Source organism: Podarcis muralis, chromosome 2 (assembly GCF_964188315.1).
Source record: "Podarcis muralis chromosome 2, rPodMur119.hap1.1, whole genome shotgun sequence".
In the NCBI taxonomy this organism is placed as follows: domain Eukaryota; kingdom Metazoa; phylum Chordata; class Lepidosauria; order Squamata; family Lacertidae; genus Podarcis; species Podarcis muralis.
The window spans coordinates 703,765-719,505 of NC_135656.1; the positions used below are offsets into that span (position 1 = coordinate 703,765).

The window sequence follows — 15,741 nt, forward strand, 5'->3', positions numbered from 1 at the left end:
ATATTTTTATAGTCTTTTATATACACCTTCTCTTTAGATCTCCAAAATGTTTTATAGATTTTAAATTATTGTACTCCACCCTACATCTATGACCGTAATAAACAGTTTTGTTTGCAAAGCCTAGAAGGCCCTTTAGAATACGGCAGTATTTTATTGTATTATTTTATTAAGTGCTGTCCATGGAGGCCCAGGTCAATTATATGTCCAGGGCAGCTGTCTACCAGCTCCATCTGGTATGCAGGCTGAGACCCTCCCTGTCCGCAGACTGTCTCACCAGAGTGGTGCATGTTCTAGTTATCTCTCGCTTGGACTACTGCAATCACCTTTGAAGGTGATTTGAAAACTACAACTAATCCAGAATGTGGCAGCTAGAATGGTGACTGGGAGTAGCCACCGGGACCATATAACACAGGTCCTAAAGGATCTAGATGGGCTCCCAGTACAACAACAACAACAACAAATTATTTATACCCAGATATAATTTATAGATGACTGGGTTTCCCCAGCTACTCTGGGTGGCTATTTACATGTGCAGACTTTATATAATTCACTAGGTAACACATTTCAATGGAAAAGTCAACTCAGAAGATATACAGGTCACTCTAACAATAAGAAATGCAGTTTCAGTCCAGAAGAATTTTGTTTCTCCTTTCCTCTGAAGAGGAGTTTCCAAGCACAATTCAAAGTGTTAAAGCCCTAAACAGCCTTGGCCCAGTATATCTGGAGGAGCATCTCCACCCCCATTGTTCAGCCCAGACACTGAAGTCTTCCTCCGAGGGTCTTCTGCTGGTTCCTCACTGCGAGAAGTGAGGTTGCAGGGAACCAGGCAGAGGGCCTTCTCAGTAGTGGCACCCACCCTGTGGAACACCCTCCCATCAGATGTCAAAGAAATAAACAACTATCTGACTTTTAGAAGACACCTGAAGGCAGAGCTGTTTAGGGAAGTTTTTTATGTTTGGTGTTTTATTATGCTTTTATATTGGTTGGAAGCTGCCTAGAGTGGCTGGGGCAACCCAGTCAGATGGGCAGGGTACAAATAACAAAATAATAATAATAATAATAATAATAATAATAATAATAAATTAATTTTGTTTGAAGATTTCAGCTTGTGTGTAACCAAAAGGTTATTGCATGTCTTTCTGGCTGCTCTCGTCAGACTTTTATCAACTACCTCCCTGAGTAACCTCTCTCAAGAAGCCGATTGCCTAATGTGGATATTGAAGGAAATTTGGGGTTTGCCCAGTGACTTTGAAACTCCAAAGGAAATTAACAAAGGGATCAGAGGAAGGCTGCAACAAACGGCGTCGTTTTTCTATGTGACAATGAACCTCAAACTAAAACTGCATGTATGATTTCAGCTTAGTTTTAAAGTAAATTTTACAAAATTTATTTTGGGTGCATAATTTGGCTTTTGTGGTAGAGGTATCCACATAGGGCACTTCCTCAGGTACCCTCAGAAATGTGTAAGTACCCCCTTCTTGCATCTCCAAGTCAGCACTTTCCATTCCTTCCCTCCGTTTTTATTTCACTGCCCACAGGTTCAGGAACTGGAAGTTGTCTATCGAAGCTGTGTCTATGATGCTAACATCCACCGGCAGGAACTGGAGAAAGTCAGGGAGAGAATCATCTCCCACATTCGCAAACTTGTGTACCAAGGAGATGAGGTGCTGAGGCGGGTAAGTCGTGATCTGTGCTGAGGGAATATCCCTGGCCCTTTCCTACTCTTCTCCAGGTGCAAAGACAGAAGTGACTCAAGGAGGCCTCACCCCAATTAATTACCTACCAATTAAGAGAGGCAGGAAACTTGAGTGCAGAAAGGTCTAGGGATATAAGAAGGCAGCAATTTCCATTTGTCATAACTGTTTCCATTCTGCTGCAGTTCAGTTTCCGTTAAATACTATGCTGCTTGTCTGGCTGTCCACTATTTAACGTAAATGGTTTTACAAACCTATGGTGCAACTGCATTTGGAATACTGTGTACAGTTCTGCTCTGTTGGAAGAATCTCAGAAAAGGGCAATAAAATGATCAAGGGGAGAGGGCAAATCCCCTTGAGAAAAGGTTGTGGCAGTTGGGCCTTTTTGACTTAGAGAAAAGGCAAGTAAGAGGTGACATGACAGAAGTTTATAAAATTATGCATGGCATAGAGAAAGTGGAGAGAGAAAGTTTTTCTCCCTCTCTCATAACACTAGAACTCATCAACATCCAATGAAGCTGAATATTGGAAGACAAAAGAAAGTCCTTGTTCACGCAGCACAGAGTTAAACTATGGAACTCCCTCCCACAGGAGGGAGTGTTGGCCACCAACCCGGATGCCTTTAAAAGAGGATTAGACAAACCCATGGATGACAAGGCTTCTACGGCTACCAGCCCACTGGCAATGTTCCCCCTCCCCTCTCAGAGGTCATCTGCCTCAGAACGCCTTTTGCTGGGAATCAGACAGGGCAGAGTGTTGTTGTGCCCACATCCAGCTTGCCACAGATTTCCCACAGGCCCCTTGTTGGCCCCTGGGATGCTCTAAACAGGACGCTGAATAAGATGGACCATTGGTCTGATGCAGCAAGCTGATCTTACATTATTCTGCTTATTATTATTACCCTATCCTTCGGCCTAAGGTCCCAAGGCGGGTCACAGCAGTTAAAACACAATATTAAGAAGCAGTTTAAAGCAACTTAACACCACAAAAATAAGGTGAGTCCTATGTATCCCTTTTGATTGGCCCCCATGAAGCTGGATTCTCAGTCCTCACCTGGAAGTGTCTGGAGAAGGATGGGACACAGCTCTCCAATGAGAGGCCAAGGCAGACAGGGGACGGAACAGAACTTTGGGCCTTTGTTGGAAGGGGAAAGGGGAATTGGAAAAGGGCAGTTGAAGAAGGGAAAGGGAGAGAAAAAGCAGGAAGGAGGAGGAACAACAACATAAGTAACGGAACGAAAGAGCCAGGCAGGTCAAACACAGAGACACAAAGGAAAATACTTTTGAGAGACTTGCACAGCTGCTGCAGTTGGAGAAATGCACAGGCTTGAGAGAAATGATCGGGGAAAGTAATGCTGATTATCTGTATTGCACCACAGGGCATTTAGGTGAAGTCCTCAGAACACTCATAGACAGCATCCCATCAACGTATACGTACAGTCATACCTTGGGTTAAAGTTGCTTCAGGTTGCGCTCCGCGGTGACCCAGAAGTAACGGAACACGTTACTTCCGGGTTTCGCAGCTTGCACATGTGCAGACGCTCAAAATGATGTCACGCGCTTGGGCAGAAGCTGCGAATCGTGACACGCAGACACACAGACACGGGTTGCGTTCGCTTCAGGATGTGAACGGGGCTCTGGAACGGATCCCATTTGCATCCAGAGGTACCACTGTACCATGGTTTTGGCGTGTTTAGATAAATTTGCAAGTATTACCCTGTGACACTGATGATCAGCACTGCTTTGCCCCTGTTGTGTATTTGAGGGCGGCGGGGGGAGAGTCTGAGAGACAACAGCTTGCCTATGGACACCTGTGAGCTTTGGAATTTTAATTACAGCTCCCATCATTAACCAACAGGTAAAACCTGTGTTGGATTTTGCAGTTTTCAAAAGCAACAGGCACCTCCAACTGTCCGAGTTCATTTTTTTTTAAAATATATTTATTCAAATTTTACAAAAAAGAACACGTAAGTTTACAAAAATAGAGTTTACAAAATAGAGAAAGTTTACAAAATAGAGAAAATTATAACAGCAATTAACAAACTAAAATTATAACAACAGTTAACAAACTAAGAAAAAACACACATAGAAAAAAGAATAAAAAGGGTACAAAATGCGAAAAAAAAGCAGACAGTTGAAAAAGAAATTTAAAAAGAAAAAATATCCATTTTTCAATATCTTTGGACTCATTTACACCTCCCCTTTTTGTATTCCCATTCACAAAGACATTTCAGCAAATCCTTACCCTCTTTCAACCATCTTTACTCTATATCTTAACCTATTATAACTATATATTTTCATTCATTATCAATCCATATTTGCATATTCTTGTTAATCTTAATACCAATACCACTTATTTTCAATCCAACATCATTTTAACATTCATTAATTTTACAGTATTTCTGCAAATAGTCTTTAAATTTCTTCCAGTCTTCTTCCACCGACTCTTCTCCCTGGTCTCGGATTCTGCCAGTCATTTCTGCCAATTCCATATAGTCCATCACCTTCATCTGCCACTCTTCCAGTGTGGGTAGATCTTGATGTACTGGCAAACCATAGGCAGATTGCAAATGGAGGACAGCTTTGTGTGGACCCTTCTAAGATATCCGTGAACCCTTGTTCTTTTTTTTTAAAGAATATTTATTAGCGTTTTACAAAAAACATAGGTTTACAGAATAAAAAGAATTAAAACAGTAATTAACATACTAAAAAGAAAACATAAAAGGGAAAAAGAAAAAAAAGAAAAGCAGCCAATACCACTTATTTTCAATCCAACATCATTTTAACATTCATTAATTTTACAGTATTTCTGCAAGTAGTCTTTAAATTTCTTCCAATCTTCTTCCACCAACTCTTCTCCCTGGTCTCGGATTCTGCCAGTCATTTCTGCCAATTCCATATAGTCCATCACCTTCATCTGCCACTCTTCCAGTGTGGGTAGATCTTGTGTCTTCCAATACTTTGCAATCAGTATTCTTGCTGCTGTTGTTGCATACATAAAGAAAGTTCTATCCTTCTTTGGCACCAATTGGCCGACTATGCCCAAGAGAAAGGCCTCTGGTTTCTTCAGGAAGGTATATTTAAATACCTTTTTCATTTCATTATAGATCATCTCCCAGAAAGTCTTAATCTTTGGGCACGTCCACCAAAGGTGAAAGAATGTACCTTCAGTTTCTTTACATTTCCAACATTTATTATCGGGCAAATGATAGATTTTTGCAAGCTTGACTGGTGTCATGTACCACCTGTAAATCATTTTCATAATATTCTCTCTTAGGGCATTACATGCCGTAAATTTCATACCTGTGGTCCACAACTGTTCCCAGTCAGCAAAAATAATGTTATGTCCAAAGTCCTGTGCCCATTTAATCATAGCAGATTTAACCGTTTCATCCTGAGTGTTCCATTTTAACAGCAAGTTGTACATTCTTGAAAGTATCTTAGTTTTGGGATCTAACAGTTCTGTTTCCAATTTTGATTTTTCCACCTGGAAGCCAATTTTTTTGTCCAAATTGTAGGCCTCTCTTATTTGATAATAATGAAGCCAGTCTCGCACTTTGTCTTTTAATTTCTCAAAACTCTGCAATTTCAATATGTCTCCTTCTTGCTCCAAAATTTCCCAATATTTCGGCCACTTGGCCTCCATATTGAGCTTTTTCTGAGCCTTTGCTTCCATCGGTGACAACCACCTTGGGGATTTGTTCTCAAGTAAGTCTTTATACCTTATCCAGACACTAAACAATGCTTTCCTGACAATATGGTTTTTAAATGCTTTATGTGCATTTACCTTGTCATACCACAAATATGCATGCCACCCAAAAACATTATTGAAACCTTCTAAATCCAAAATGTCTGTGTTCTCAAGAAGCAGCCATTCTTTCAACCAACAGAATGCTGCTGATTCATAATAAAGTTTAAAGTCTGGCAGGGCAAATCCACCTCTTTCTTTTGCAGCAGTTATTATTTTAAATTTTATTCTGGGCTTCTTGCCCTGCCAGACAAATCTAGAAATATCCCTCTGCCACTTCTTGAAGCTTTTGTCTCTTTTTCATCTGCCAAGCTAACAATTTCCCACATTTATTAGCCGATTCAAAAGTTCTTTGTCTCATTTGTTTAATTTTCCATTCAATTTCCTGACTCGTCATCTTCATATATTGCACTTGATATAACTTTATATCTCTCAGAATCTCTTGTGAGTTAGGTTTCACTCTCAATTTCTTTTCGCCCTCTTTTATTTTTTCCCAAGATTTTTTCTTTTTTCTCATTTTGAGCTCTCCTTTTTATTGAATTCGGTTGAATCAGAAACCCCCTCATAACTGCTTTACTTGCGTCCCAGATTACTCTTTTTTCAATGGTTGTGTTCAAATTTATCTCAAAATAGTCTCTCAAAGTTTTTTGGGCCTTCTTGATAACCTCTTGATATCTGAACAAGGTGTCATTCATCCTCCATCTGAAGGAACCGGTTGGTGTTAGTTTCATCTCCATTCTCACGGCATTATGGTCGGAGCACATTTTAGGGCAGATCTCTACTTTTCGGATCTTAGGTGCCAATCCTCTAGTTATCCAGATTTGGTCAATTCTTGTCCATGTCATTTTGGCTTCAGAAAAGAAGGTTCCCTCTCTACCCAGGGGGTTCCTAGTTCTCCAAGAGTCAATCAGGTCCATATTGTCAGTCAGTTCAAAAAAGGTTTTTGGTAGTCTGCCATCTTTAGTTACTACCTGTTTCTGTGACTTGTCTATATTTGTGGATACCACTCCATTCATATCTCCCATCAAAATAATGTTATAGTCCATGTAATCCAACAAAGTCTCATGCAACTTCTTAAAAAAATCAGATTTCCCCTCGTTCGGTGCATATACCCCTACAATCATAAATTTTTCTCCTTGTGTTTGAATTTCAATTGCTACAAATCTTCCTAAAAGCACTTATTATCTTGAAGTCTTGCTTATCATCCAGTTTCCAAAAGTTTGCAAATTCCTGTGTTAGAAAGTCACTTAGACTGTCTTTCTCAAGTTCAGGTACCGCTCTAATCCTCAAATTGGTCTGCTTCTCCTTCAGTTCAATCGTAGACAAGATTGACTGGTGGGCCCCAAGCTGTGTCTGATGGTCTCCAAGCTGTTTACATATCGGTGGTATCTTTTCCTCTACAGCCACTGCTTTTTATTTTGCTTCCTGAGCTGTCATTTGATTTGACGCAGATTCTTGCAGCAATCTTTCAATAGATTCTGTATTTGAATTCACCTTCTGCCCCAAGTTGTTGATACTTGTACTATTTTGGTCAATTTTATTTGTCGCTTCAGTAACTTGTTTGCTTAATTTGTCCAAAGATTCATAAATTTTGTTTAAGACTGAAGTAAATCCTTCTTCCGATGTCATACCTTTTGCCCCAGTTTGTGCTGAGTCCTCCCCTTGTGATACAGGAGGGCCAGATGCAGATGCTCTGCGTTGCTGCGGTATTGCGCTAGTCTGTTGCTGTCTGACCTTGCCCCATCTTGTTGTCTTTTCATCCATAACACTTTTGTTTAAGTCAAGGTCAATCCCACGATCAGACTTGTTTTTGCAGTGGAAGTTCCCAGGCTGGTTAGAAGTGGAAATTTCCCCAACCTGTTGTAGCACTTTCAGTAAGCCTCTAGGGGGACACAGTAACAGTCAATAAGGATGCCACAGAGTATCTTACCAACTTCTCAAAAGCCCCCCTTCAGCAAAATAAATAACAGTTTTAAGTTCAAAATATCTCCCTTGCAGAGTTAGCTGTCAGTAAGATACATTGTCCATAAATAGTGCGTCTCTCAATGTAACAATTGTATTTAATCTTGACAGTCCGTTCCCAAGAGTTGAGTGGTGGTCTTATATCCCTTTATCCTTCTCTTCTTACTCCCTTCAAATTTTTATAGGCAGAAAATACTTTCACTTCTTCCCTCCCTCTCCTTCAATTCAGGGAGGGAATTCCTTTGATTTGACGTTTGGATTTTAAGTCTTTTTAATGGTCCTTTCCCGGTCTTAGCTTAAACAGTCTTTGCTTTAGTCTTTATACAAACTGGAAGGTGGACTTCCTGTTTACACCTTCCTGCTTCAGTGCCAAATTAAGTCTTAATTTTCTTTATCCTCCAATCTTTAAAACTTGCCCTACTCACGGGTTGTTGTTTAATAGCCGAATTGTCACAGGAAAAGAGGTCAGCACTTTCCGGTAACAGCTGCGCGGCTTCACTCCACGGAAGTAGCGATCAACTCTCAACACCGCGCCAGCCCCCGTTCCGCTCCGGAGCCCCTCTCGGGATTCCCTTGCAGGTTGGGGGGGCGCTTTAGGTGCCCGCCGAGTCCCACGGTCACAGGCTTCTCCCGCCTGTGATTTTCAAGAGGGTCCCCGCTTCGCCGTAGCGGGAAAACCCAGCTTCCGCGGAGCTTCTCCCTCCAGTCTAGAGGGAAACCGCCATTACCGATGGCGCCTCCGGAAGTCCCAACTGTCCGATTTCAGCATCAGTCTGAATTGCATTCTATTACTACACAGTCGGTGGAGGAACAAGAATCATTACCATTGCTTGCTATTGTTTTCAAGAACATTTAGTTTAAAGTGAGCCTAGCAACAGAATAGATTGAAAACACCTCCTGTTGGCTGATATGATTTTCACTGTTCCCTTTCTCCAGCAATTCTCGATACATTTTGCAGCTTGTTCTATTTGGGTTTCAGTCTCCTTTAGTCTCCTTTTGCTAGTTGCCGCAGCCAAGCCCCAAGATGAGGAAGACTTTAGAGGGGAGGACTTTGGGGGCTCGCTTGGGGGGGGTGGAGAACAGAAGACAGAAAGCAGCATCCAGGGAAAGAACTAGACTGAAGTGGAAAGAGAGACCATGGAAGCTGTGCTATATGGTGTCTGGACCATCTCCGAAGTTGCAAGGGGAAAACCTGGGCGTTCAAAAGAGATGTGGACAGAAGTTGGGCTGCCTAGGAGTTATGGGGATATGGAGATGGTGGATGGATTCAACCTCCTTCCACTTATTCATGATGTGTGTGTGATAACCGTCATCATAGATGGGGCCAGCCTCAAGGATTGGTGTCATGGGGTACTTCCTGAGGGTGCATGTCTTCAGGAGGCCTCACTGCCCTTGGCTGGTCCTGGCCTGCCTGTGGCTGTTGGAGAGCATCTGTAGGCACAAGGAAACAGCAACACCTTCCCAGCAACACCAATGACTCAGAAGAAGCTTGCTGGTGGGGAGGAGGAACAGCCATGGCAGCCTGGCAGCTTCAAAACACCACTGAGTAGCTGAAGTGAGGTGAGAGAAAGGGAGGAATGTAAATGACATGTGCGGACACCTTGTGCAAGCTTCCACCAGATGAAAAACAAAGTAAAAGCAGGTGAACAAGAAAAGCAGGAGACAAACACACAGCAGCTGAGGAACAGAGCCCACATCTTCCTTCCCTCTAATATCATTCATCTTGCTTGTTGTAGGAATCTGATTTTGAGCCCTAACAGCTGACAGCAGAGCTTTCAAGCAAAAAAAAAAAAGAGTGAAACCAGCACGGAATAGCTATAAACTTCATCAGCAGGAGGTGTGGAACAAGAGAAGTGATGCCATAATTGTGGCAGCCAATAGAAAGGTGTCTTTGGTCCTTCTCCAGGACTGCAGTTTTCAGCTAACTTTACATTACATTTAAATTTCATTTTTATGAAAACTATAATATCTAGATTTAGGGTTCTTTTTAAAATAGTTATTAATCAATTAACTGTTTAGGAGAATTTAGGACAAATCTCAGTTCTGAACTTCCAAATGATGAAAAGTCATTTATGGTCATATTGTCATATTTTGTTTTCCTAAGGTCACCTTGAGGATGTTCATGTTCCAGAAAGCCCAGGCAGAGCGAATCCCTGCAGGATACCAGAACTTGACTGAGATCTGCAAGCCCTACAAGGTTGGGGCAAAGTACCTGGAGTTCATTCAGAACCTGCAGAAAAACGAGCTTCCGGTGGAGGTGTACAAATTTGAGGAGTTTATATCCTCAGGGCAGAGGTAAGGAAGCACATTTCTTACTCCTCCTCCACACCTCAAGCAATGTAATTGAAGGGAATGCAGTGGATGTAGCCTACCTTGATTTCAGCAAGGCATTCGACAAGGTGCCCCATGATATTCTTGTAAAGAAGCTGGTAAAATGCGGTCTTGACTATGCTACCACTCAGTGGATTTGTAAATGGCTGACTGACCGAACCCAAAGGGTTCCTCTTCATCCTGGAGAAGAGTGACTAGTGGGGTGCCACAGGGTTCTGTCTTGGGCCCGGTCTTATTCAACATCTTTATCAACGACTTGGATGATGGACTCAAGGGCATCCTGATCAAATTTGCAGATGACACCAAACTGGGAGGGGTGGCTAACACCCCAGAGGACAGGATCACACTTCAAAACGACCTTGACAGATTAGAGCAGTGTTTCCCAACCGGTGTTCCGCGGCACACTAGTGTGCCGCGAGACGTTGCCTGGTGTGCCGTGGGAGGGAGGCGGGCGAGTCGGGCGGCGAGAGGCGGGGCGGCGGCGGCGAGGATCCGCGTCGAGCCGGGGGCGGCTCCGCGGTGGTGGTGCCGAGGTTTCTCTCTCCATTCTCCCCTCACACACACACACAGGAAATAACACAGGATCAGCTGACAGGACCCGGCCAATGGGGCGGCGGCGGGGCAGCGCGCGCAAAAGGGAGGAGCGCGAGACAGCGGACGAGGAGGAGACCGGCATGTCCGGGCAGCAGCAGCAACAACAGCAGCAGCAACTCCCGGCGACGGCTCCTCAAGCCCCGGGCAACCCTACTCCCTCACCGGCCTCGGCCGCCCTCCTGCTCCACCCGCCGCCACCGGCCACCTCGGCCCCGCCGCCGCCCCCTCCTCCGCCTGCTATCGCCGCCACCACCACAACAGCCGCCGCCGCCTCAGCTGGGCCCATGCGCGCTGACGTCACGGGGCTGTAATGGTGGTGTGCCTCGAGATTTTTTTCATCAAACAAGTGTGCCTTTGCCCAAAAAAGGTTGGGAAACACTGGATTAGAGAACTGGGCCAAAACAAACAAGATGAACTTTAACAGGGAGAAATGTAAAGTATTTTTATGTTTAGCCTGGAGAAGAGGAGGTTAAGGGGTGATATGATAGCCATGTACAAATATATAAAAGGATGTCATATAGAGGAGGGAGAAAGGTTGTTTTTTGCTGCTCCAGAGAAGCGGACACGGAGCAATGGATCCAAACTACAAGAAAGAAGATTCCACCTAAACATTAGGAAGAACTTCCTGACAGTAAGAGCTGTTCGACAGTGGAATTTGCTGCCAAGGAGTGTGGTGGAGTCTCCTTCTTTGGAGGTCTTTAAGCAGAGGTTTGACAACCATATGTCAGGAGTGCTCTGATGGTGTTTCCTGCTTGGCAGGGGGTTGGACTCGATGGCCCTTGTGGTCTATTCCAACTCTATGATTCTATGTTCTATAATGCCGCAGGCTTTGGATGTCACACCTACACATGTGTACAAAACAAAATTCCTTTGGGGCTAAAAAAAAACAACTATCCATGGGAGCACAAGATGCAGAAAGATGCCCACAGGTTCAGGATATGCCAAAGGTGCATGAGGAAGACTGCCAAATCTTTACTAGTGGCGCAAGGTCAATACTATGTCATATAGTTAGTACTATGGGGAAAATCTTACTACAATACATCCTATTTTATCTATTGCATTATTTTTATTTTCCAGCCATCTCTGAATTTGCTGGGTGTTGGGGGTTGGAGAGGGGATAAATAAATTTAAATTAAGATAAAATGTCCAAGCAAAGAAATTAAGTTGCTTCAACATAGATTTGCCATTGACCTTTCAAAGAGCCTGAGAGCAAAACTACATGTTATGAGGAAAACAGATTCAGCAGATTCTCCTTTGCAAAGGCCACCCCTGGCCATTTTTAAAATCATTTTGTCCCTAGCCAGAGCCCAGAACCCTGAGGCAAGTCAGGCCAGCAGAGTGAATTGAAACATGTTAAGCAAGAGTTTTGAAACTTTCTGCCCCAGAGGCCTACTTGGCAGGGCTGAAAGCGATGGCTGTCCCTCATCATAAATTGGTGGGTGGGGGGGTAGGTGGGCGTGGCGTCCTAAAGTGGTGGCAGATGGAGGCAGAGTTCAGCATAATCAGCTGACAATTGCTGACAGCATTTTCTGCTGATAGCACTTTTTAGAAATTGCTAGATTCTTGGCCAGAGCAATTTTATCATGGCAAGGAGTTTCATTCTTCAGTTTTCCTCAAGCTAAGTACAGATATTAGCCCTGGAGGCAAGGTGACTCAGTCACAGGGGTTTTAAGTGGAGAAGTTTTGTTTTTTAATGTTTTCCCTACCCTCTCTGTGATTTCTTCTCCTTTCACACTTCTTATCTCTGATGAACTACTAGTGTTTTTCATCCCTTCTCCCTGCTTCTATTATGTTCACTTATTCCTCCTATAAATGTCATTTTTATTCCCAAGTTATTGTTGCTGTTGTTATTTTTAAAATTAACTTTTTATCTCTTATTCTAATTTCCTTCAGCCCTCCTTCCTCTGGCCTTTTCCTCTCATAGGAAGGAAACCTTCCTTCTCTTCTCTACCTCCCAGCCACCTTTGCTCAGTATGGGGGGAGTCACTGGTGCTGGCACCCATCCAACCCCAAGGGGACATCAAGGGAAGAGGCGCTGAGCTGAAAGGGAGACCTACCTGAAAGTGGACTGAGGCCCATAGTGGTCCACTGTCTGGGAAATGGTGATGTCAAAGACTGCTTGATAAAATAGGCACAGGTTGTAGGAGAATCCATTTCATTTGTTGAAGGTGATGCATGATCCAGAGCCAGCTTTTGTAATGGTTAGTGATTGTGTAGGTACCTTTCTTCATTTAGGGTGGTCATAGCCCAGGGCAGTGGCAGAGGAAGGGGTGTGTGAACCGCCCCGGGTGTCATCAGTGGGGTGTGTGTGTGACAAAATGACAAAAATGTTAGTTAAAACTTTTTAAAAACTTTTTAGTTCAGTCAATAAACATAATGAAACGCGACTGGCACTGGGTGCCACACCACGGGGACTGGCACTTACCGCAGGGCCTGTAGTGTGTTTGAGCCACACGTCTCTCCTGGGAATGACGTGGTGGCTTGAGCGCCTGCAGGCTCAGCGCTGCCTGAAACGGCAGCGTGGGGCTTGCGTCTGCCCACCGCCTCTTCCTACAGCTGAGGGGGAGACAGCGGAGAGGGTCCATGCAGTGTGCCCCACCCCCAGGACGCGCACGCTGCACCGGGCACCCTAGCAGCTAGCTACGCCCTGGCCCAGGACAATAACTTATGAGACAAGAGCTGCTTCTACACCAGGCACTGAGTATGGAACAAGACTTCCGGAGGCGGCGCCATCGGCAATGGCGCATTCCCTCTAGTCTGGAGGGAGAAGCTCCTCGGAAATCGGGTCTTGCCACTACGGCGAAGTGGGGACCCTCTTGAAAACCACAGGCGGGTGAAGCCTGTGACCGTGGGACTCGGCGGGCACCTATAGCGCCCCCCCAACGTGCAAGGGAACCCTGCGAGGGGCTCCAGAGCGAAGCGGGGGTTAAAAGCGCGGTGCTGAGAGTCGATCGCTACTTCTGTGGAGTGAAGCCGCGCAGCTGTTGCCGGAGAGCGCTGACCTCTTTTCCCGAGACAATTCGGCTACTAAACAACAACCCGAGAGTAGGTCAAGCTTTAAGATTGGAGGCTAAAGGAAAAAGAAGGTGTGGAAGATCATTTATTGGCATGCTATGTTAGGTACCCTAATATTCCATCGATAATGGGTGGTGACTTTAATGCACGTACAGCCGCCAACTGGAATGGGATAATTAAGGCCAAGTGGTGGGTATCTCCCCCCTACCCAAAATCTGATTTAATCTCTCTTACATCAAGAAGATCTAAGGACAACAGAGTGAATGAGGCGGGAGTCCTTCTTTATCAATTGGCCATTCGTATGAATTTGAACATTTTAAATGGCAACTGCCCTCCGGACGTGCCAGGTGAATTTACTCACTTGGGCTCAACATCAAATAGTGTCCTAGACTATCTTCTAGTTTCAGATGACCTATTTTCAAACTTCTTTTATCTCAAAGTAGATAATGTACATTCCAGTGACCACCTACCTCTAGCGGCCAAGCTAACGCTTCACTGGCACCCAGTTAGCGGTACACACCCAATTCATGTAGGTTTAAATGCCACAGCTCAAGTAAGAGGCATTAAATGGTCTATGAAACAGGCCCAAAAATATGCAGAATTCTTCCAGAGGAATATCTCTGAATTCCTTATTGTTTCATTGGCGGAGCTATCTGAACCAAATAGGATACTGGAGTGGTTCTCCCACTTCTCTGCAGATTTAACTAGCTTCTTTACGATGCTGGCTCACCTGGTTAACTGAGATCAACCCAGGTTCGGTGCACCTTGGTTTGATGCCAAATGTAAGCAAGCTAGACTCTCTCTCTGTTGTATCTACAACAGATATAAATCTTCTGGAGTTGAAATTCTCCCCCCAGAGTACTTGCAGGCCAAAATTGCTTACAAACAGGCACAGAAGTCAGCCGAGCACGAGTGGCAGCGAAGACGTTGGCAAGCACTGATTGCTGCCTCTAAGCTTCGCAGCTCTCGCGGTTTTTGGAATTTAATCAACAAAAGATCGAGGAAATACCCATTGACAGTTATACCAGCCCCGACATGGGAACAATTTCTAAGAAAATATTTCTCCCAAACAGACATCTCTAACATTCAATCTATACTCGCTTCCTCCTAACCAGACTAACCCAATGGGCTGAAGATTCCAATATGATAGGCCATGAACAGGTCGGGTTTAGACCAAATTGCGCTTCTATTGACCATGCTATAATTCTATATCATCTGGCGCGGAAGTATTCTTCCCCTACTCATGGTCTTCTATGTGCCGCTTTTATAGACCTGAAAGCGGCTTTTGACAGTATCTCAAGAGAGCTGTTATGGGAAAAACTGGCAAAGTGGGGCATAGAAAAAAGGCTGTTGTGGCTTATGATTAAATTACATGAAGGGACGGCCGCTAGGGTGAGGTTAACACCCGAGGGCGATCTCACAAACTCTGTACCAATAAATAAGGGGGTACGACAAGGGTGCATCCTTGCCCCCTATCTTTTTAACCTCTATATTAGTGATATGAGAACGCCCCTAGCTGAGGCCCAAACCTCCATTCATGCACCCAGGCTTGCAGACTATCGCTGCCCCTTATTATTGTACGCTGACGATGCAGTGATCCTCTCTTATTCTCGAATCGGTTTGAGGAGGGCCCTTAAGATTTTTGCATTATATTGTCAAACAAATTTACTTACTATTAACCATTCCAAATCTAAAGTCCTAATTTTTTCCAGGAGTCGTAAACTGTATACTGTAGATGGGAACTCGAGGGGAAGCCAATTGAACAAGTTTACAAATTTCAATATCTAGGAATTTACTTCCAGTATAATATGGGATGGAAAGCGCATATCACATATGTCAGGGCTGCCTCAGGTCCCAGCTCACAAAGGACCAACGCCAGTATCTCTTTATATACAAAAGTCTTTATTGAAGTTCATTGTTGGTTTTACAGCCGTGGCGCGCAGCCCTACGTCTGTAACTCTAGACCGTCGAAGCTCCGTCTGAGTCTCCTCCCCCCAGACACCAGTTTAAGACCCTAGCTTTGCTCCACCTCTTCCTCTGCTCCCTTTTCCTCTGGGTCCGCTTGTCCGCCGAAGCCTTGCCCTTCCTAGACTCTTCTGAGGCTGACTCCCCTGAGTCTTCCCCCTCCCTCCGGCGAGCTTTAGGACCTGGTTCCCAATCCGTGCTTTCTCCTGTCCCGCACGCCTGTACATTTGAACTTGGCGCACGCGCCCAGCCTGCCACTTTCCTCCTGACCGTTATACTGCTCCTGTCGCTGCTTCCCTCTTCGGGGATGCCAGCTGGGCTAGACTCCGCCTCCCTGCTTGCCAGAGGAGACGCTGACTCTGACCTATGAGACTCTTCCCCCCCACTACGCTCCGGTGGGGAAGCTGGCCCTGATTTCCAGCTACTGCTCTGG

The 15,741-nt window shown here is 44.6% G+C and overlaps 1 protein-coding gene across 1 annotated transcript in view; it reads left to right on the plus strand.

Annotated features, from left to right (window-relative positions):
• GMIP (GEM interacting protein) overlaps positions 1-15,741 on the plus strand; it is an 80,954-nt gene that overhangs the window by 35,014 nt on the left and 30,199 nt on the right. Inside the window, exons 10-11 of the mRNA XM_028721151.2 lie at positions 1,539-1,676; positions 9,508-9,698. Of these exons, the coding sequence (XP_028576984.2) occupies positions 1,539-1,676; positions 9,508-9,698 (329 nt within the window). The remainder of the gene's footprint in view (positions 1-1,538; positions 1,677-9,507; positions 9,699-15,741) is intronic.